General features: G+C 50.9%; 4 protein-coding genes and 1 long non-coding RNA gene across 9 annotated transcripts; 3 read left to right on the top strand and 2 right to left on the bottom strand.

The window, feature by feature from the left end:
• Positions 1-139: 139 nt before the first annotated feature.
• LOC127473386 (uncharacterized) lies at positions 140-481 on the top strand. Its single transcript, XR_007905436.1, has 2 exons — positions 140-259; positions 292-481. It is a non-coding gene; the product is annotated as an uncharacterized LOC127473386 (long non-coding RNA).
• On the bottom strand, positions 211-5,929 carry BRCC3 (BRCA1/BRCA2-containing complex subunit 3). Its single transcript, XM_051792909.1, has 8 exons — positions 5,778-5,929; positions 4,924-5,043; positions 4,246-4,333; positions 3,483-3,571; positions 2,969-3,024; positions 2,254-2,385; positions 1,876-1,919; positions 211-923 (listed from the first exon to the last, which is right to left on the bottom strand). The coding sequence occupies exons 1-8, from the start codon at positions 5,880-5,882 to the stop codon at positions 772-774; spliced, it is 786 nt and encodes a 261-aa protein (XP_051648869.1). The 5' UTR covers positions 5,883-5,929; the 3' UTR covers positions 211-771.
• A 357-nt stretch (positions 5,930-6,286) lies between these two features.
• CMC4 (C-X9-C motif containing 4) lies at positions 6,287-14,141 on the top strand. Of its 5 annotated transcripts, none has more exons than XM_051783290.1 (3): positions 6,287-6,607; positions 11,504-11,571; positions 12,698-14,141. In XM_051783290.1, the coding sequence occupies exons 1-3, from the start codon at positions 6,288-6,290 to the stop codon at positions 12,865-12,867; spliced, it is 558 nt and encodes a 185-aa protein (XP_051639250.1). In that variant the 5' UTR covers position 6,287; the 3' UTR covers positions 12,868-14,141. The 5 variants fall into 5 exon arrangements, with proteins under 5 accessions (XP_051639250.1, XP_051639257.1, XP_051639265.1 ...); XM_051783297.1 differs by having other exon boundaries at positions 6,287-6,626; XM_051783305.1 differs by lacking the exon at positions 6,287-6,607 and adding an exon at positions 9,766-9,831.
• MTCP1 (mature T cell proliferation 1) lies at positions 9,696-11,571 on the top strand. The gene is made up of 4 exons (XM_051783351.1): positions 9,696-9,831; positions 9,938-10,108; positions 10,262-10,313; positions 11,504-11,571. Exons 1-3 carry the CDS (start codon positions 9,724-9,726, stop codon positions 10,307-10,309), a joined length of 327 nt encoding a protein of 108 aa, XP_051639311.1. The 5' UTR covers positions 9,696-9,723; the 3' UTR covers positions 10,310-10,313; positions 11,504-11,571.
• A 1,058-nt stretch (positions 14,142-15,199) lies between the features above and the next one.
• Positions 15,200-21,938, bottom strand: FUNDC2 (FUN14 domain containing 2). Its single transcript, XM_051783338.1, has 5 exons — positions 21,862-21,938; positions 21,310-21,460; positions 19,905-19,980; positions 18,648-18,782; positions 15,200-17,954 (listed from the first exon to the last, which is right to left on the bottom strand). The coding sequence occupies exons 1-5, from the start codon at positions 21,878-21,880 to the stop codon at positions 17,877-17,879; spliced, it is 459 nt and encodes a 152-aa protein (XP_051639298.1). The 5' UTR covers positions 21,881-21,938; the 3' UTR covers positions 15,200-17,876.
• Between the last annotated feature and the right edge of the window lie 204 nt (positions 21,939-22,142).

The raw sequence follows: 22,142 nt of genomic DNA, 5'->3' as shown, positions 1-22,142 counted from the left end.
ATATCTACCAGTTCTCTTCCCAGCATCTTAAACTTCTTCCCTCTGGGGAGGAACCACAGTCCTGTCACTGAAGCAGCAGAAACAGCTGATTTCACAGAGAACCTCAGTGCTGGGCTCACAACAGCATCACATGAAGAGAGCAGAGATGGACCAAAAACTGCAGGCACTGGCACTTCGTAGCATTCATTTCATTTCTACTCCAAACAGCTCTAGCTTTGGAATTCTTTATTTGGTTTGACATATGCTGAACAGATCCTGTGTCAAAGTTCTTCCAGGTCTCTTTCTTCCCAGGCTTCCCTCCCACCTCTTACCTGCCTGGGTGGATGGCCAGCAGTCCAGAACATTACTAGATATAAGATCATGGTCAACTGAAGCTACTAAAAGAAGGCAGAAGTTGGCAGCATCAGATATGACTGCAGAGACACACTTTTCCCCTCTAACCCTCCTGTTCCAGGGTCCTGGAATACATGTAAAGCAGTAAGACTTCTATCAAAATATAGAGAAGGGAGAAACAACATGTTCCCTACTGTGTGCCCTCCAGAACAGGAGTCTCTTCAGGTGCTGCCCAGCCCCACCACTGCAGCACCTGCAGACAGCCCTGCTTTGCTCCAAGCTGGGGCAGACAAAGTCCTTATCCTGGAGACGTGCTCTGTGCTGCAGGAGAAGAGGCACAGCCTTCACTGTAAGGCAATGCAGGGCCACCCTTCAGCCTGGAGGAGGTGGTGTAGATTTTTTTACATGTCTCTTTTCTGAAGGGTCTGCATTTCCTCCTCACTCTAAAGCAGCGAGTTCCTCCAGGAGCTGCTCTTTCTCCTGCTGCAGCTCCTGCACCCGCTGTTTGTTCTGCTCCAGTCTGTCCTCCAGCCACTGCAGGAGGGGCCCACTGATGGCAGACATCTGGCTGCAGAGGTTCTTTGTGAACACTGCAAAGAGCAACCACACGTCATGCCAGGGCAGCACACAACACACTCAGTGTGCTACAAACCACCCCAAAGCCAACAGTGTCACAGACAGCCAAGGAAACCTTCCACCACGCTGGCCCTGCCAACCACACATCCCCTCAGGAATGTCAGAACCAGCAGCTTGATAAACAGGGAAATGCTATTTCAGTCTGACCCGGGGGAGGGATGACAGACCTGCAGCAGAAATCTGGAAACCTGCACACAAGTCGTCACTGCTGCTAATTAATCTCTAAATTTAGAGGAATCAAAGAATGCCTCATCTCTTAAACGCGTGAGAATGGATAATGGGATAATTATCTTGCAACAGAAGTGGGATTGAGATGCACCCTGTGACACTGGCAAAAGCAAAGGTGTCACATCCACACAGCTCATATGAAGTGCCAGGAGATGCAGGCGTGTGTACAGCTCAGCCACACAACACTGTAACTCTCAACAAATCCCAAATCCCCCTTGCTGTTCCAACAGAAAAAATAACCTAAAGAAACCAAACTCAGAAAACCCGAACAATCCTGAAGTCTGTTGTAATTTTAACCAATTCTACAAAGGCTGAAGGACACAACAGCATTCATGGACCGCAGGATTAGGTTATTTTACAGCCTTTGATGTTTTCCTATAAAGTATTTACTTTCAGTTATGTTCCTTAACTAGATTTTACATAACAAGATAACTATCTCGGGGAATTCTCTGGGTTATACAGCCTTTGTGATTCAGAGTGTGGCAAGGGGAAAAAAAGCTATTATTTGTACTTTTCTAGCTATTTACAGTGGCCTTTTATGGCAAAGGGAGAAGTGTTATACATGTGTAGTCTAAGGCCCCCCAAATTTAGAGCCAAACCAAGCCCTGCTCAAGACTTCACTGTTTTGACTCTGGGAGCAGCACCCTGGATTGTCACATGCAAAAAGGGAATCCTTACCTGAGCCATTATGGATCTTGGTTACAGAGTCCAGATGGGTGAGGCTACGACAAGGAACAGAAAGCAGGTCAGGGACAAGCCAGGGAACTGCACATTAAATCCAGGCTGCAGAACCACTGCCTGCCAGTCACTGCCCACACCACAGGTGCCTCCAAGTCTCCTCACCTGCTGCACATTCACAAGGACAACTGACCCGTGATCACAAAATCCCACATTCTGCTGGTAACCTCAGCCTCAGTTATTCAACCAGTTCTACAGAGGCACATGAGCTGCTAATCCTTCTCATCTTCTACAGCTTTGCAAAGGTTATGGTGCAGCAACAGTAGAACACGTCAGCAAAGACAGTCCTGGAGAGGTGCAGAGCCCCACTGCTGTTACCTGTGAATTCTCCTGTAGGCATCTTGCTCTTCTTGGCAAAGGATCTTGGGCAGCTCCACAGCCGATTCCAGACACACTTTCCCAATGGTTTCATGGGGGACAACATGAATAGGAATTTCAATCCTTTCGTACCTGAAAGAGATTCAGATAAAATTAACTTCAAAGCAGCAGAGAAAAAACACAACTTTTACAACCTACCACAGTCTGTCCAACACATGGCAGAGCTGCACGTCCACTTTTGGGAACACATGCCTAAGTTGGCAGCCAAAGGGAAGCATTTTATACACTTGTTTTATTTTAATTATAAGATGCTAAAGCAACTGGGTGGCCAGTACTGACAACATGTTGCACAGTGTGTGTGGTCAGTGAGGAGCCTGAAGGCTCAGCCTCTAGAGCTGGAAGTAAAAAAGTGGGGCTTCTACACAACAGGTTACAGCACAAACCCCACCCTGCCTACAGCAACCTACCCCAAATCCTGAGATAATAAATTATCTAGGGTAAGTTAAACTTTACATTCTCTTCCATCAGCCTGCACAAGAAGTCAGGAGACCTCATGCAGGCATCTCTGAACAGTATTTGCTTCTCATGACAGGCCCTGAAGCCACTTATTTGAGACAACCCAGAAAGGAGGGACAAGGTGAAATACAACCTGATACTGAGAGCCAAAATGAAATACAACCAGACACTGGACAGAAAATTCTTCTGCTGTACTCACTCTGAGCTCTTCTGGGCCTGAATAGACTGGAAACAGGTATAGAGAATCCTGCCTGTCTGAGAGAGACAGCAGAAAGTCAGATTTCAAGTGCAAAAACCCATCTAAACCACACATTCCTTTAGGAAGCAGAATATGCTTTCAAACAGAATTCCAACAGGTTGAAAAGGCACAGACCTTTTGCTGTGACTGGACTGCTGGAGCTGCTTAAAGCAGACACTGACAAACCCTCTAATGATAAAAAAATCTGAAGTAACAGCTGCCCACTGGTCCATCTCAGTGTACACACAGTGCAGCAGCTGCTGCAGCCCCCCTGGGCAGGCTGGGGGCAGCACAGAGGATTAAACACTTGTTCATTTGTCACTGTCACAATCCAAACACCACCATTCCAGCTGGGCTTTTCACGTGCCCCCAGTAGAGCTCTTTCCTTCTTGCAGGTGCACTCAGGGACTTCAGCTTTGCCCTGATGCTCCTCACGAGCACTTGGAGGGTTTGATGCCATTTTTAAGTTTCCTACCTTGGTGTTCTTGTCCTCGATGAAGCAGGAGAAGATCAGCCCTACAAAGCCTTGGTCCATCATCTGATACATGGCCTGTGTACGGACATCTGCAGGCACAGGAATGAGAGAATGAGAACTGCACTGGTCACCTGGAGCAGTGGGAAAAGGTTTGCCAACTTTTGAAGGGTGATCTGGAATTTGGTAACAAGTGTCACAAGCTTTAAGTCCTTATTCTGAGTGACTAAATTAAAAAAAAAAAATGATCCAATTTAAAATGTAATTAAGTAGCAAATCTTAAATACACCAGGTGAGTTCACAAAACCAGAAATGATCTCAGGATCAGCCTGGTGCCACAGGTCTCCATAAAGTCCAGCACATACAACATAGTCGTGCACTTCCTTCATAGAACTTTTCAGTGTTGCATTAACACGCCCAGACGTCAAAAATCACCACAGGAGGCCCAGAATTCCCACAGTTTTTTTTGCTGTTCCCCACACCCTGGGTCTGTTTTTTCTATCTGGAAGAACAGTAGCACCAGCAGTAGCTGCTCTGAGTCATGTTTGAGTCCCTGGGGCACACACAGTTATGGGGCTGCACTGACAGAGGCCCCTGGAGCCCACCCAGACAGTCTGGTCCTACCAGGGGATGTCTGAGACACAGAGTCCTGAACTGCTGGAATGTGCAGCTCTGGAACTTGTGAATCCCACAATCAACCAGCTGGGAGTTCCACCCAGACCCCAGCTCAGGGCTCACCCAGACCCAGGCTCAGGGCTCCTCTTACCCACGTGTGAGGGCCAGACAGTGATGTGGGGGTGGGAGTGGTACCAGCCCACCACCCTCATGGGACGTCCTGTCATCTCAGCCAACCTGTGTGGGAGTCAAGGAGCTTTTGGAACCAGCAGAGCAAAGGGAAGGAGTTTTTTGTACCAGGAAAAACAGCAGAGTTTTTTAAAATAGCTTCTCATCAGCCAACAGAATTACAGGTCCCTTTGGAGGGGTGACAAGACACGTGGCAGGGAGCTGATGGAGCCTCTTCCCCAGCACCCTCAGGAGTCACTGCTGAAGAAGCAAATTGGATTTTGCTTGCACGTGGCAGTAAAGAATATTTCAGCAGCTGAGCAAGCCAGAATTCCCAAGTGTGTGCAGAGAAGAGGCTCCCCAGTGCCCCACCTGGAGACCTGCTGACCTTTCATCTCCCACTATGCCTCCCTGCTGGAGTGCCACCCTCCCCAACAAACACACTGCAGAGTTACTTGTCACCAAACACACAAAACCGACAAAAATTTCATAACACAGCTCCACTGCACGTGCTGGAACCAACTCCAGGGAAAGGCAAGTGCCAGCACAGCCCTCCCAGCCCAGCAGCTGCAGGAGGAGCAGCTGAGAGCTTCAAGCCAAGCAGAGCAAGTGTGAACCGCAGCCCATCAGCAGAGGTGTGAGGGGAAGCACTAAAGGATATCTCTGCTTCGGTGGAGGCAGCTGAGAGCTGCTCCGGGGAGATCTCCACGCGGTCCTTCCTCTTGTCGGAGCGGCGCAGGATGATCACGGAGTGGATGTGGACGATCCTGCTGGTGTCCACCTGCCCACAGAGGGAGAGCAGTCACTGCCCTGGCAGGGAGACACCCACCCGCGGGGCAGGGCCGGTTCTTACAGGGGCACACGGAGAGGGGAAGCTCTCCTGGCTCTGACTGTCACACTGAGAGCCGAGAAATAAACTCTCCAACCAGTTCGTTGGGTTAGAAAGCCGACATTCCTTTACTCAGCGCTCTGGGAGCGCGGGGATAACTCCACGGAAATGCACACCCAGCAACTAAACAGAGCAGGGTATAGCCACGAAACTAATGCATTTTCATCACGCTAATACATATTCATCACATTTCTGATGCATATTCATCACGCCTCCCGAATACATGCATACGTGCCGACTATTTCACTGGAGTAATTTGAATATGACTTGGGGTCTTTTGAGGTCATACGGGAACATCCCGTTCCCCAAATTTCCCTTTTATGGTTCTGGATCTTCTAACGAATCTTCTCCCCTTGAGAGTATCTCACACATGCGGTCAGGTCACGATGAACTTCTTTTACCGTTCTTTGTTCTCAAAACTAAGACATCTGCTAGCAGCTATTAATTACTGATACAGGTAAATAAGGCAACAGTAACAGATGTAGGGGGTTAACGCAAAGGTGCGTTAATCCCTGGTATTTGTCCTAAGCACTACACAGTAACCACGGCAAACACTACGGTGCTAAAGAGCCCCAAACCCGCCGGGCAGCGCCTCCTCCCGCCGCGCCCTTCCCCCGGGGCGGTACCTCTCCGATGCAGAGCCCCATGACCTCCTCCTTCTCGGTGCTGAGCGCGTGGTTCAGGCACACCAGGAACGCGTCCGCCTCCAGGTGCACGGCCTGCACCGCCATCTTGCCTTCCCCTCACCGCCCCCGGCCCCGCCCCCCGCGCGGCCGGGCCAATCGCAGCGCCGCCGGCGGGCCCGCTCGGCCAATCGGCGCGGCCCCCGCTGAGGCGGTGCGGCGCGGCGGAAGGGCCGTGCCGCCCACGGGAGCGGCGCCGCCGGGGTTCCGCCGCCGCCCCGCGCTGCTCCCAGTGCCCGCGGCGGGCCCCGGGGGCGGGCGGGGCCCGGGGGCGGGCGGCGAGGCCAGACCGGGGCGGGGCCTGGCCCGACCCGTCCCGGCTCAACGCGGCTGGGCTCGGCGCGGGGTCCGCCCCCCCGGGGGCGTGCGGGGAGGCGGCGGGGTGCCGGGGCGGGGGAAGGCTTAGCGCGGCGCACGCGGCGGCGGCGGTCACGGCGCGGGTGCAGGTAGGTCATGGCGGGCCCGGCCCGGCGCCCGCCGCACACCCACCCGGGGCCGCCGCACAGCCCCGCCGGCACGGCCCGGCGCGGGCAGGGGCGCGAGGGCTCTGCCGATGTGTTGCGCCACCACCCCACGCCCCTCCGGCCCTCCTTGTCCGCACCGCCCCCCTCGCCCGCTCCCCGGCCCGGCCCAGCCCCTGCGCCTCTCGCCCTCCCCGTGCCTCTCCCTGGCTCCCCCCGCATTATGTCATCCTCTTTTTGTTTCCCTGTCTCTTCAGATCCCACCAAAGCTCGACCTGCCCTCGCCGCGCGGCTGGACAGCCCGGCTGGTCGGTGAGCATCCGTACCCTCAGTAGGTCGGGTGGAGCGCAGTGGGGGCAGAGGGGCTCGCCCCGGGCAGAGTAGAGTGCAGACCCCCAGCAAGAAGCTTTAGAGAGTGCCCACATAAGCAAACAGCTCACCAGATGCCTGACTTGTTGCCAGAGCCGGGCTTGGTGTTTCGGGAGAGCCCAGCACCCTTGGAGCTCCCCGGGGGAGCTGTCACACCCCACCAGAAGGCCGGGCTGGGCAGCTTTGCTCTGAGAGCTGTAACTGTGTCAGCAGCACCTCTCCTTGCTGCCCAAATGGCAGCTGAACCCTTCTAACAGTCTGACCCAGTTACCTTTTGAAACAGAAGGTGATAAAGGGTGCAGTTTGTTCAGCACACTGAGCTCCAGCTCTAGGGTGGCCCAAGCAGCGTCTGGAGCAATTTCTTTCACTGTTTTCCTAAAATTATTTTAATGTACCCGATTTAAAAGCAAATAAATTGTCTTCACCACAAGCTGCAGTCCTCCTTCTGGCCATTTTCACATTTATCCATATATTGTGTGGCTCAGAAATCCACCCAGATCCTAGAACAGCATTAATCTTCTAAGACTGATGCTAAGATGGACAGAATACCTGCCAGCATTATTCCTCTCTGCAGGGATCAGGCTTTGAACCTGCTCAAAACAACCCTTTAGACAGCTCAGCCTTCTGCAGTTATGTTGATGGGAACATTAAAATCTCTGTCAAAGGATGATGCTGCAGTCCTGCAGCTTTCAGCTGATTGGGTTTGTGTTGTGTTGGGTTTTTAACAGATTATGAAGCAAGAAACCCGAGTTTAAAACTTGTTTAAAAGATAAGTAAGCTCACTTCTCCTTCCACCCATGTCTTCCTTCAGGCTTTGTTGCTGCTTTCTGATAAAAGCTGCAGAAAGAGGAGTTGTGTGTGTGTCCAGGTGCAGTGTCTAAGTGTGTGCTCGTGGCATCTCCTGTTTCTGTGGTGCGTTTGGGTGCTGCAGACAGGCCTGTCCCACCTCAAACCCCAACTGACGGTTCTGCCTGACCCCAAGATTTTCTCTGTGGCACTAAGTGGGCCAGACTGGGCCTTTGAACTTTGAACTCAGAGCTGTGGAGTTCTGGGGAAAACTGGGACAAATCAGGTGGGGCAAAGGGCGAACCACAAATTGACCTCTGCCCATTCTGCACAGTGTCCTCTGCACGAGAGCTCGTTCTGTCCGTCCTGGGTCTGTCACCGCTGCCATCCTCATACACAGTGAACACAAACATGCATGTTGTGCTTTAGCCCCCCTGCCTGTAGTTCAGCCAGGCTGAACCAGGTCAGTATTTGGATAGGAGACCTTCCAGGAGAGTTTACTTGCAGTAGGAAGCACAGTTCACTTACTGAGTCATGTTTTTCTATTACCGGAGTCTTGAGCCTTCTGGTCCTGGGGATGATGAGCTGTCGAAATTCCAGCAATAAAGCAAGTTCTTGAGCATTTTTGGTCATGATGGAACTTTTGGCAGCTTGCTGCAGAGTAGGAGAGTATCCTGGCCAAATTCCACCCGGGGTGATTACATTCAGCTGACTGAAAATGAGCAGTGGCAGTTGCTGTGTTTCACTGTTGGGCAGAGTGATTTCCACACAGGGGTTTAAATTTGTAAAGTGACTTCAGGTAAAGCAGAAAGGAAAAGACTTAAAGAAGTGTCCCTTTAACCCTCAGAGCTGATTCCTGAAGGCCTTGTGAGGCTTCTCATCCTGCTGTCACATTTCTTTAAATGCCAGTGGTCCAGCTGCTGGGGCACTGCTTGGAATGGCTGCCCCACGTCACAGGATGGTCTTCAGAACAGTGGTGCTCTGTAGAGTGCACATTCACATCCCCACACATCAAGCAAGGAAACAAAACAGAATGGGAGAAAAAAGAAACCATAAAAGAACATTCAAAGTTTTCTTTGTTAGGAATGAAAATACTGTGACAGTGCTGTTCAGGCTGATCCGTGGTTGGTGTTTTGTTCTCAAGAAAGCTGAGTGCTCCTTTGATTCCAAAAAGTAGAGAAACACTGATGTGAGATATGGAAAGCAACATGGACTTGTATTTCCTGTTATATATGTAACCCAATGTATAACAATTTTTTTTTTCTCTCCCTGACTTTCCCTCCTTTATTTTGTACCCAGATTTTCTTGCTCCTGTCTGAAATATGCCTTATAACCTTACAAGTTTTCAGAAGACCACTGTGTTTCACGGGGATAAAGAATATTGCATCTGCTTCATAGCAGGAGGATGTTGTATGTGTTACAGCTTAACTTTGTTCTACTTTAAACCTAGATAAAGGATGAAGACTGTACCATTTTGATTACCTCCTCTAGGGCTCAAAGAGAACCATTTCCCCTGCCCTCCATTTGCTAATGGCTCAGCTTGACCTCACTGGCACACAGATAAACGTGCTGCTAAACAAAAAATCCAGTAGCAGGAACCACCTCAATGCCCAAAGCTCCTCTGCCCCTGCTGGTGTTGGAGGCTCTCTGTGACCAGCTAAAAACCGAATGACAAGAGTCTCCAGAGCTGCTCCTGTGAAGTTTGTGTGTGACTGGACAGTGCTGCCACCCCTGTGAGAGATGAGACCAAGACCCTGCACGGTGATGGCTCTGCGAGCTCCAGCTGCGAGGGTCGTGCACACCGAGCTCCATGCTTTGTCTCCAGAGTGATCTTCATCCTTAAGCTCATCCCACTTCTTGTCACAAGATTTGCTTTTGGAATTTAGACCACCACTATTTCGCCCCCCCCACCCCCCCGTTTTGCACAAAGACTGTTAATAGGACTGTTAGTGGAATGAGCAAAGCCAGTATTCACAGGGTCTAACTCCGTACCAATAGCACCTTTTTGCCCCAGAATGCCTTACAAATGCCACACAGCACCCGTGCCCTGGTGTACAACTTGGCCTGACATTTCTCTTGGCTTAGGCACCACCTCAGCCTCCCCAGCTGACTTTTAGGGACGTTTCAGGCCGTAGCATCTCCTCCAGCGAGCCAGGCACCAGCTGCCTGTCAGGTCCGGGAGCTCTCCCCGTGGATGTGCTCGGAGCTGACGAGGCCATGCGCGCATCCCGCGGGCTGAGGCCGTCCCGCTGAGCTCCTGCAGTGCCCGAGGGATGGCAGAAGGGGGGGAGGCCGGCGCTCCTCCCGTCCGGCTCTGGGTGCGGCGCGTGGGGGTTTACTGCGATGAGCACCGCAAAACCTGGCTCGTGGCTGCGGAAGAGGCAAGTGTGTGCTTTGAGCTTCCCGGTGGTTGTGGCATTGCTGTCTCAGGTGCCCCTGCTGCGCTGCCGGTAACTGATTGTTGCTCTGTTTGTTGCTTTCCCCCAGGAGGAAGGTATGCTGAGGGCTCGGATCCAAAGAGTTCAGGTTCCCCTGGGTGAGGCGCTGCGACCCAGCCAGCTCCCCCCATCCCGGCTGCCTCACATGTGGCAGCTGTCCCAGGGTGAGCAGTACAGGGATAGTAACTCTCGCGTTTGGGAGATAGAGCACCATCTCATGGTAAGGATGGTGGCAACAATAGACCATAGTCATGCCTGTTTGTGAAGTCGTTTGAGATCCCTGAGGGACGGCAAAGGACTGTTGTTTTGTTGAAGTCCATTAGCTCAAGCACAGTTACTGTAGACGTATTGAACTTTTCCTTGTCACTTACAGCTTGGTGGTGTTGAAGAACTGCTGCTTAAACTCGTGCCTGGGGATTAATCTGGTATGTGCAGACATTACCCCTGCTTTGTACTGTGCACTGTTTACTCCCGGTCTTTCTTTAATATGAATTTTTGTCTTTCAGGAGCAGTGGCTCTAGGAAGATGCCATTGTCTGTTTTGTACAATAAAAGATTCTCTCTCCACTGAAATGCAGCCACCTCTGAGGTGGAAGCAGTTAAACAACACACAGCAACATCACACAAGAGTTTAGGACAGGCAGTGAAGAGGAGTATTGTGACCAAGTGAAACGTCAGGGGGAGTTCTAGGTAGGCAGAATGTAATTGCCCCAAGTGGAGTTTGGCCAGGATGCTGGAAATAATGCCCCAGTGATACTGAAAAGTGCTGTGAGCTGGTGATCTGTCAGAAATTGGAAAGGCAGCAGCTCCCTGGCTCTGAGCAGAGGCTGAACTGTGGCTCAGAGGGAGCTGAACTCCTACCACCACTTCCAGTGAGAGTGGTGCTTTCCTGTTGAGGTCTCCCATTCAACTGCTCGTACCACCAGCTTTTGCTTGGCTTTGTATCTGTCACAGAGGATCACAGTTACAGGTGTCACAGCCACAGAAAGTCAAATTGAGTGTAATCCTGCTTTCTAGGGAGTTGAACAAGGTGGAGCTGCCCTCCAATCTGGTGGTGGGATTTTTTGGACAGAAGGAGGGAATTTCCTGGAACAAACCAAAAAAAGCCCTCCTTGTTGGCTTTATGGGGCATATACATCTAAGCTTTGTTGGTTGTTTTTTTAAATGCCTTCTCCAGCTGTTGTTCCATGACTAACACTGAATCCTTGGTTGTGTAGAGCTCACAGAGAAGGCCTTCCCTTAAGTATGTGGTTTAGTATAAGGTCTAGAGACACAGAACTGTTAAAAACCAGTCAGACATGTTAATTTGAATCTTTGCTGGAATCTTGGTGCATCCAAGTGGAAAAAGACACATTGTGACCAGAGAAAAGAAAAAGGCCTTTAAATGTAGCAACATAAACCTTCCCATATTCATTGTCCACATTATCATCCTTTAGCCTGACACAGAGAGTTCTTGTGTATGTTGGCTGTCATCTGCAAGCAGCAATAGATGTTTTCTGAATGGTGACCGTGGGGGAAATTGGGACCTCTTGAAAGCTTTGGCTTTAAGACACTGTCTTCCCCCCACTCCCTGAAAAGCACCTTGTTTCTACAGTAACATTTTCCTATCATTTTAGTTCTCTGAACATGTCCAAGAAGGATCCGTGCCAGAAACAAGCCTGTGAAATACAGAAATGCTTGCAAGGTACCAAGTGTCTTTTTATCTTTGGTGTCCTGATTTTTGGTGGAACTTAATTCTTTTAACTTAACCTTGTCCTTTCACCCTGAGAAGAAAGGAAGCACATTAGGATCACCCGATTGCAAAGCAAACAAAATTATAATGTCTGATTTTAACAGAATTGCCTTAATTGTAACTAATGAGACCCAATTAGTACAAAATAGATAGTTAGTAATAATGTGCTCAGAGTGTTTTCCATGCTGGTGGTGAGATCCCAGGTGTAGTCCTGGGACTCAGCTCTGGGCAGGGGGAGTTATAATAAAGCTCTTGTAAGAGTGGTTAGTGAGGTAGCAGTTGGATTGTGTGAGAAGACTGCAGAGCTGCTCCAGGGGGCATTTTAAGAGCAGGTCAGACAGATACCTGTCAGGAATGGGTTGGGTGTATGTGATCTGTCCTCAAGGGATGAGATGGTCTCCCTCTGGAGACCCTTAACAGCTGGTTTTTTATTAGCTGAATGTTTGCAGGGGTGAGGGATGTTCTGTGACAATCTTTTTGGGGACCTGGAGTTGGGGAGAACAGGTTTTACTTGCGGAGGACAATATTTTAATAAAATGTTGGTTGCTTCTTGGAAAAGGGTTTGCCTTTTGGAATGAATAAGAGAATGAATAAGAGAAAACATTCCTCTGTGCCAAGGCAGCTGAGCCATATGGGAAAGAGTTCTTCCTAACTCACCTGGTGGAGCTCTCAGCACATTATGCTGCTGTTGCTTCTTTTAGTCTTTTAAAAGTCAGTGGTGGGGGTGGGGGGCGAGGCAGCTATGTAGCGGTTGTGGAGCTCATCCAGGGCAGCGTGGGTGGCTCTACACGCCCTGTGTTCCCAGGCAGACAGGCAGGTGGTTATTAACTCAAGCCAGACTCAGCCTGCTCACATCCCTGCAGGGCTTCTCTCCAAGAGCCTTTGGCCAGAGCTTTAGAGAGCTCAACCTAAAGAGAGATTTTTGTAGAGCAGAGAAAACGATGAAACGCCTGTAAGCAGCTCTTGCTTGTCAGAGAAACCTGCTGCCCAGCAGCTGAGGAGCTGGGCTGGGTGTGTGCCCTCTGGGAACAAAGCCTGTTCCTCTCTGCAGACTCAGTGTCTCCTTCATCTCTTCCAGCGAACAACTACCTGGAGTCCAAGTGTGAAACTGTGCTTCAGGAAATGCGGAAGTGCTGCGCCCGGTACAGCCAGGGCAGATCCGTCTGTTGTTCAGGGTTTGAGAGAGAAGAAAGGGAGAGACAGAAGTTTAAGGTGACTTCAGAAGGAATTCCCCCACCACCTCAGTAACACAATGCAGCTCCAGCGGGTGCTGGAGCATGGACTCACCTGCAGAGCTCGTCTGTGTTTTTTCAAGCCTTCTTTAGACTTTCAGGAGAGCCAGACTGCTCCTAGAACACACCGTTCGGCACACCAAAAAGTATAACAGTACCAACAGATGGCCTGGTTAACAAACTGTACCTTCTATACGAAAACATCATCTATGTTGCCTCTGCATCACACCTGTGATAAGTCAACTCAGTGTTTTTAGAATGCTTACCTTACTCTGATCCATCCTTGCTCTTAAAATGGAGAATTGGAACCAAGTTATTCTGGCTCCTGGAGCGAGAGGTACAGGAAATGAGCTCAGAAGAGTGAGTTTAAATGTGACACATGAAACAAGCCCATCTTCACACAACAAAGGTATTGCTGCCATCACGCAGTAGTTCCAGACAACGTTTGCCTGTCCAGTGGTTTAAGCTCAAGAGTGGGAATCAGGTCTGATGATTGTTCCTAAGTCTTGCATAGATCATGAGTGACTACAAGTCACTTTGCCTAAGTGCCTCCCTTTGCCACTGGGCAGACCTGTTTATTTTATATTTGAATTGCCTACACGCTGCTATTTGCATGACAAAGATGTTACAGGAACATTATTTCAGGGATTGCTACAGGGATAGGATATTTTTTTAAAAAAGCAATATTCATTTGAAAGATCTGACTGTTGATACAAAATTTATAAATTATGTCTAATTGAACACCTTTTAAGCAATATGTTATGAACCCAGTCTAGTTCAACCTGCTGAAACCCAAAGGCCTGTCACAGAGCCCTGGGCTAGATCCAAGAACTGACTTAGGCGCTGCTTACTGAACAAGCAGTTGTAGGCACTGGTTTTCCACACAGCATTCCAGACTCACCCACAATCCGGCTGTGTCTGGACCCCAGGAGAGATGGCTTTTCCAGAAGCTCTCACCCATGCAGCAGAATTTCCTGTGACCTGTAGGAAGAGCTCAGTAGACAGGTTCCTGCACCGCCCTTCAGAGCTGTCTCGCTGTCCCCTGTAGCAGGAGTCCAGGCACCTCAATATCAGGCTCCACACCCACTAGGCCCTAACTCTGTCATTAGATCTAGCCGTCAAGGACTTTGTGCTGTGAGCAAGTACAACTTACTTATGAAATACAGCTTCTATAAACAGACCACTGAGGTCTAGGCACAATAGTTGTGTGTATTGAAGCCTAGAAGAGCAAACCATCTGTATTCACTGACTCTGAAATACCATGATACAAAATAAAACGACTGGAACAAATTGTGGTCTCGGCTTGGTTGGTTTGTTGGGCAGTGTGGCTGCCAGAGCCACATGTGATATCATCATGTTTAAATAGAAGCTGCGTGATGTTTTTATAACTGGGGCTTAAGATCAGAATAATATAGGGTTAGTCTTCCCTTCCCACTGCCCTCCCCCCCCCACCAAAATAATCCCTTGAGACCAAACAGGGGGGTTTAGTACCCTTGAAAAGTAGGGGAAAATTATGACAATGTTGTGAAGCAGCTCAAATGCTAACAAGTAGCTAATTTTTTTCATTTTGCCCTACTTGAGCAGGAACAGTGAAAAGAAAGTCACTAATAGAAATATATATTTAGGCTTCTGTTGCACCCATGAAGAAGAAAAAGCCTTGCCTCCATGCCCATTTCTAGTTGGGTGGAATAAACTTGCTCAGCAGAGGCGCTGAACCCAGGCTGGCAACAGAATCACCTCCTGCCCTAGAAGCATCCCACTTCTTGGGAATATAGGTGATTGGTGCAAGGATGATCAAGGAGAGGAATTTATTAAGGCAGCCCATGGTTACCCACATAGAAGAAGGAAGGCTGGTGGCCTCGTTTATGTTGGAAAAGACCTTTAAGATCGAGTCCAACCCTTCCCCCAGCACTGCCAAGCCCATCACTAAACCATGTCCCTGAGCACCACATGTGCACACCTCTTAAATCCCTCCAGAGATAGTGACTCCACCCTGCTCTGTTGTGCAGCCTGTGCCAGGGCTGGACAACCCTTCCAGTGAAGAAATTTTCCATAATATCCAATCTAAACCTCTCCTGGCACAACTTGAGGCCATTCCCTCTTGTCCTGTCACTTGTTACCTGGGAGACTGACCCCCACCTGGCTCCACTGTCCTGTCAGGGGGTCCTGGAGGCCACAATATTTCTGGCACAAGCCAGGATGCTGTTGGCCACCTTGGCCACCTGGGCACATCCCAGACTCCTGCTACTGGACTGGCTGTAGCTGCTGCCCTGAGTCAAGCACAACACACAGAGTGAGACAAAAACATGCTGGCTCCCAATAATCCAACAGACCTCGCACACAGAAGCTATTAGAGCAAAACTGTTTAATAAAATATCACTTCAACAAGCATTTACATACAATATATAAAACCACTTTAAAAGCTTAATGTGTTTGAAATCTTCTCGCACTGTAACAGATGTCAGAAGTTGTTTAAACAAGACTAGAAGGAGCAGGAGTGGGGAGGGGAGGGACACCTCATCTTGGCACCTGCAACAATGAAAATGCACCCCCACAGAGGCTGATTCAGCATCAAAGCTTTTGAGTGGGAGCCCACAGCATCAAACGGTGCCAGCTACGAGCCCAACACTGGCACAGCAGAAAGATTTGCCACATCCCGATGTCCTTGTCCACTCCCTGCCTACATTCACAGCAAACTCAACGAGAACTTGCTACTTGTTTCTCCTTCCAGCAGCAATTGAGGCGTTTTAGCTCCCCCTCTGGGCCATTTCTCTCCGTAGCAGCAAACTGGGACTCCAGAACCCCAGTACACTCTTCCCTAGGGCTGGGCAGAAATAGTGACTTATTTGAGCCTGGAAAACATTCCTAAGGTCTGTTAGTGATTTGCTTTGAGCTTTGTGGACATCAGTGCATCTCAGAAGAAGCTGTGCTATGCAGCCCACCCAGCTAAAGGGCAGCAATGCTGTTTCCCTACAGGAACAAGGGATACCCTGCAGGACAAATGTATCCATTCATGAACATCCATTTCCGCAGGTACTACAGAAAAAAAAACCAAACCAAACCCCCAAAACGACCACCACCATCTGTCACTCCACTGCCAAACACCAATTTACTGGAGACCTACTGGCTGCATCACATCATCCCTGCAGTCCTGGATGGCTTTTAGGAAGGCCATGGTTAAAAGGATGTGAGCCCAGATACTCCCTCATTCTCCTTGGCCACGTGTGGCAGGACAGGAGCAAAGACACAACCTGTGTCTCTTGGTTATCTGCAGCCTCTTTTCAGATTCTGAATGAGAGAAAACCTCAGTTTAATCACTGTGTTGCTACCCTGACACTTCAATCAACAGAGCTGAAACAAAATTAACAATTGCAAGTGCTCATTCCAAAACCTCTGGTGGAAGAACCCATTGTTTCAGCTCTTCCAGCAGCTCTCAGGGGAAGATCCCATTTCCAGCCATACTGAGGGCACCAGCAGCAGATCACAAATGCCTCACACAGCACTGGAAATGGGGTGCAGCTGCTGATCCAGGTGCTGCAAACCAATCACCCCTGAGTGTCACTGTTCCCAGCGTTTCCCATTGAAGGATGGGCTGACTTTCCCATAAAACCCCACGTTCTGGGCCAGAACTCCCACATATACCTGCTGGAGGACATCACCGTGCTGGCCTGCAAATCTCCATGCTTGCAGAATACCTCGGAGGGATTTCTGTTTGTAATTTTCTCTTGTGGAAATTCTAGTAGAGTTCTGCTCTGCACACAGCTGCACTGGGCCAGGCTGTCCAAAAACAGCTGAGCTCTGCACCTGGCTGCCTCATCACCTGCAGGAGAAGGGCTGCAGCTGATGGAATTAAGCAAGCAGCCTTTCTTGTGGAAATGGCAAACACAAAGAAGAAAGGAACATAACCAAGGCAGAAAGTATGCAAATGAGCCACTCCCACAAGACTACAACCTGGTTTTCCCAATAGTTTTGTCATTTCAGTTGCTTGCAGAGGCCAGGGAGATGCAGTGTGTGCTCTGCAGAGACAGGTAAAGGACTCAGCTCCAGATTTCACATCATCCCCCTGCTCCAGTAGAGCTGGCAACCCTAGCCCAGTACAACATACCCCAAGCAGGGATACATTTCCTGTCTACCACCCTGCCTCACATGGTTACACCATTGCTCTTCAATGCCAAAGTGACCAGAGAAGGTCATGGTAGAAACAGAAACACCAGTCAGAGGGCCAGACAGGTCGGGCCTGCTGGAAGGAGAGACTCTCAAAGGCTGAGCAGTCAAGTGGCAAATGAGAAGGTGCTCTACAGCACAGGGAGCTTGGTGGCTTTCAGAATGCATGATGAGGAAAGGGCCTGGAGACTCAGTTTCCATCAGCAGTGCAGTGCTGCAATTCCACTACGGGGAAATTTAACAGCAGAGAGGAAGCAGAACAGCCATCTGTGCAGTGCAATGGCAGGGGGAGGGCAGGAGAATCCTTATTCACCTGCCTTGGACACAGCTCAGGCTGTGCCCTGACACTTCTGCATTCGCCCCAGGACAGCCAACCACATTTTGGATTGCACAGACCACCTGTGTGCAGAGGGAAGCACAGGTTTCCCAGGTACCAGGGCAGGAATACTGGAAGCTAAACGGTGAACAGCTGACAGCTGTTGTACACATATACTGGCAGACAAGTGTGCATGTGAGAGTCCTGAGCGCCTGTGGAAAGCACATTTAAAAGATTTCTCTGCCACTACATGTTTATGAGATTGCAACTCATCAGAAAATTTGGGACTGGGCATATTCGGTGGGGAAAGGAATCATAATGATACACTGGGAGTCATAAGCTTTCAGACTGATCCCAGCACACTGACAGCCCAGACTGATGAAAAATGTGGAAATCAGAAGCAGTGTTGTAAGAAATAAGGGCTGGAACCTGTGAGCAGAAGGGACTGAGTCTGTTGGCAACATCCTTTGACTTCTAAGTGAGAGATAACAGCAGTACAGGAGGGGAGGGGAGGTTGGGCACAAAAGGAGAGTCGAGTGCAGCTTCTAGGATGCCATTCCGATCAAGAATCCTCCAGCAAACCCTCCAGTCAGGATAACATTCTTCTTTAGAAATATGATCACCTAAGCAGGGCAGAGAATAGGCAACAGTGTTCAGCAACACAGGTCACCCACCTACCCTCCCCACAAGAAGAAATCCCTCAGGCTCTTTCTGTTCTTCAAGGCAAGTGATGCTCAGAGAGATGCCACTGCTCAGGTTTGGGGAAGTATCCAACCTAATGACCTCCCCTTCCCTCTCACCAGCAGCCTCCCCAGTGCCAAGCACAAGGGACAGTCACTGCCCTGGTCCTGCTGCCACACTGTTGCTGGCACAGGCCAGGTGCCCTTGGCCTCCTTGCCCCCCTGGGCACACACTGGCTCATGTTCAGGTGCTGTGGACCAGCTCCCCCAGCTCCTTTCCCCACGGGTACTTTCCAGCCACTCTGCCCCAGCCTGGAGCTGCAGGGGGTTGTTGTGACCCAAGGGCAGGACCTGACTCTTGGCCTGGTTGAACCTCATACAGCTGGCCTCAGCCAGAATTTAACTCCATTTCCCACCACCCCCTGGGCCCGGCAATCCAGCCAGTTTCTCCAGGAGAATCCTGTGGGACACAGTGTCAAAGGCTTTACTAAAGTCTAGGTACACAACACCCACAGCCTTTGCCATCTCTCCAGTTTTGCTGCCATGCAGCATCCTCATATTTGCGTAATGAAAGATCCGTAACAGCTCAGGAGTCAATCCTGTTTTCCAGCACAAGCCTTGGGAGAGTTGTCTCACCTCATCCACTCTGCTTTTCACTTCTGGAGGCATTCTATTACCACTGCTGTGAAATTTCAGCTGCTCCTTGGCTTTGTTCATGTCCCGTTGTACCAGATTCCAGTCCACTTTGATGTATCCCGTGTGGTTTGCAATCTAGAATTTTGAGGATTGGAAAGAAAGTTCCTGCACGACCATTGCTAAAAAGACCTCCTCACCCACTCACGTTCCCTGACCTCCCACACACTAGTCCGGTGGGCACATCAGCTTAAAAACTGGACAGATGGCCACCCCTGGAGCTGTATAAACTCCCCTGCAACATCTGTCTCCCACAGTAGTCCCCAAACAGCAGGGTACACCCTGCAGCTTAGCCTGCTTCAGCCTCTCTTCTCTAACACAAAGCTGGCATCACCTCCCCCTCACAACTGCCATGGATATCGGTGGGACTCTGCAGTTCTCCTGCTGCTGTGGGTGGACACAGCTATTAATAGCCTGTTCCTCTCAAACTATTTTATCTGCTCAGGGTGATTCAGCACTGGAAGTCCCCCTGCTCAGAGCAAGCTTTTCCCTTTCAGCAGATCAAGCAGAGCCACACACAAAACTTACCTGTTTGCCTGAGGAGCAAACAGGTAAGTGCTGAACAGGGCCTAAGAGCTGCTCTGCCTGCTGCAAGATGTACGAGCCAGATGCCCACATCCAAGCAGATTCCCTCAGTGCCAGGGTTATTAGAAATCAGGAGAAGTGGCTGAGGACAGAGAGAGACCTCTGTTTTCTCTCCTCTTCCCCAGTGCTTTACAGAGAGCCCCATCTGTGCTGGCCAGACTCCTGAAGTAGCCAGGTTGAAGGAAGCATGTCACAGAAACGGATAAATCCTTGACATCCAGGGCTGTTCCTGCAGGGACACCATGTCCACAGGCACAGGGCTCAGTACATTAGCCAGTTCTGAGCAGACAGTCCTGCAGCAGCACCATGGTTCACTGCAGCTGAGGGCTGTCTCATGCTCCACTCAGGTGCCCCTGCACTAACAGCCCCTTGTGCCCTTGGCCTGGCCTTTGGTAGCAGATCCTCCGTGGATCTGCACCTTTTAGCAATCCTGAAGTTTATGCACATTGATCCTGCTTTGCTGCTGTATCCATGTGGTCTGGGGAACACTCCTTTGACATCCACAGCCACACAAAACTCCTGGCAGAGTGGCCCCACATGTCCCAACAGGCCTAGACAGCCCTTCATCCCCACCAGCACAGTTCCTGGAAAGCCTGGACTGCTGTTCATACACACCTGAAGTAGGAAAAAACCACCTCCCACTGCTGTCGCTGCCAGCTTTCCGACTTTCTGGAAGACGAATCCAGTACACCTGCAAATCAACCAGGATCCAGTCAGGAGAATGAGACACCAAACACACACTCCTTATCATGCTTCCCACAGGCAAGACTGCCTTTGGCAGGAGTTACCCAAGACTTGGAGACAGATGAACAGCAGAAGAACCCCATGTGCAATCAGAGAGAAGGATTTGCACCCAGCCAAAAATTGATGCTTTATAGCTTTTCACTTCCTGCTGTCACAATTCAGCCTTTTGCAGTTTGATTTTTATCTCCTCAACACCACCCTTCTCCTGGAAGAGAGACATGTTTCTAATCAGAAATGTTTGATTTCACCAAAATCAGCAAGTGATTTCTGGTTTTGTTTTGGGCTTTTTTTTTTTAACCGGTATCATCTCTGAAGGGAAATTAGGCAGCACACGTGCTGCTCCATGACAGAGCACGGGGAGCAGATCACTAGAAAAGCTTCTCTGTTGCCCAAACAACTGCTTGCTTTTCCTTTTCATTTCTCAGAAGAGGAGAATGCTGGAACAAGCAGACAGCAGTGGTCTAGAGCCATACTAGTCTCCAAAATGGGTTACATGCTCCCAACATGAAAGGCATTACTGCAGCCACCAGAACTCAAGCCAGCACCACCCCATTGCTCAGCCATGCAGCAAAGGGCTGGGGTGTTGTATCACCCAAACCAGACTTTGCTTGGAACACAGTTCCCTTATCAACACTGCAAACACCACAGGCACCTGCCTTTACCCATTTTGGAATACACTTAGGGAAGGTACAAGGGAAAGGTGGCCAGCTCTCACTTCCATCAGAAAATGAAGTTAAACAGTCACCCTGGTGTCAGGTGAAGACAACGGGCATGGCAACAAGCAAAGCAGTGTGAGTATACAAAGTTTTCAACTCAAACAATGGTGTGGGAGTGAAGTTGCAAATAGAGCCACACTCCATCAGCCCCAGAACTTGCTACAAGTGATATGAAACCCTGGGAATCATGACCTCAGGGAGGTTTTAGTGCAGATGCCTGAAGCACGTCCAGATAAGAAGGCATCCTTGTTCCAAGAGGTTCATATCTGCTTGTCCTAAATTCAACACCACCACCTTATGCTAGAAGTTAGAAAAAAATTAAAGACTGGTGCCATTTCCCTCCTTAGGAGACAGTCTCAGTTCTTCAGCTCCAAGTTAGAGATAGCTTTTAAGACGTCCCTCAGCTCAGCAGACCATGCCAGGGGACAGCAGGCTGAGCAAGTTGGACACCTGCCTCCTCTGAATGACTGCCAGATGGCCCCCTTGCACCTGTCAGCGTGTTCCCAAGAGCCCAGCCAGTGCCTGCCTGGAGCAGCAAGGGCAACCCCAGCACATCTTACCATCCCGTGACCCCTCCGATCACCAGCTGCGTGGCCACATTGTATTTCTCAGCGCTCGACCCCGAGCTGGGGCCGAAGATCTTGCGCCACCAGGGCCGGTTCTTGGTGTACTCTGCCAGGTCCAGCACGCTGAACGAGTCGTCCTTCGCACCTGCGGGCAGCTGGAGAGGCTCAGTGCCGGGACCACCGTGCCGCAGCCCCTGCAGCCGCCCCGGGCACGGGACCCGCGTCCAGCCACAGCTCACGGGGCCTGGCACTGCCCCGGGCTCTGGGGACTCCCGGGTCCCTCAGCCCCCCCCCGCCCCCGTCCCCGGGATCCCTCACGCCCTAAGGACACGGCCGGTGCTGGGGGCGCCGTGCCGGGAGCCCCCCCGGGCCCTCAGGCGGGGCCAGGCCCGGCACCGGCACCGCCGCGCGGTGCCACCGGGGACGGCCCGTGCCCCCGCGCTGGGGGAGCCCGGGGACCCGCTGCCGGGGGAGAGGGGATGGAGAGACCCGCCGCCCCGCGCCATCCCCGGCTATTCCACTCCCGGCCATCCCGGCCCGTCCCACCTCCGCCCGGCACCGCCATGACACCGCCGCGCTCCGCGCAGGCGCGGGCCCGGGCACGGGCAGGGAGCGCGCGGCACCGGGAGCGCGCGCGGGGGCAGCCCGGCCGTGGCCGTGCGCGGGAGCGCGCCCTGGCCTCGGCTGTGCCCCCGCCGGGGCCCCGGGGTGTTCCCCCCAAAGGGTGTCTCCTCTGCCGCCGCAGCAGCATCGCCTGCCCCGGAGCGGCTCCGAGGGGCCCCTCGGCCCCCTGGAAAGTGGGAAAAAAAATAAATTGTTTCTAGTCG

This window comes from Manacus candei, unplaced genomic scaffold, assembly GCF_025592945.1.
Source record: "Manacus candei isolate 608988 ecotype Guabito, Panama unplaced genomic scaffold, ASM2559294v1 h1tg000003l, whole genome shotgun sequence".
Taxonomy (NCBI): Eukaryota; Metazoa; Chordata; class Aves; order Passeriformes; family Pipridae; genus Manacus; species Manacus candei.
This window is presented reverse-complemented; position numbering and strand designations above follow the sequence as displayed.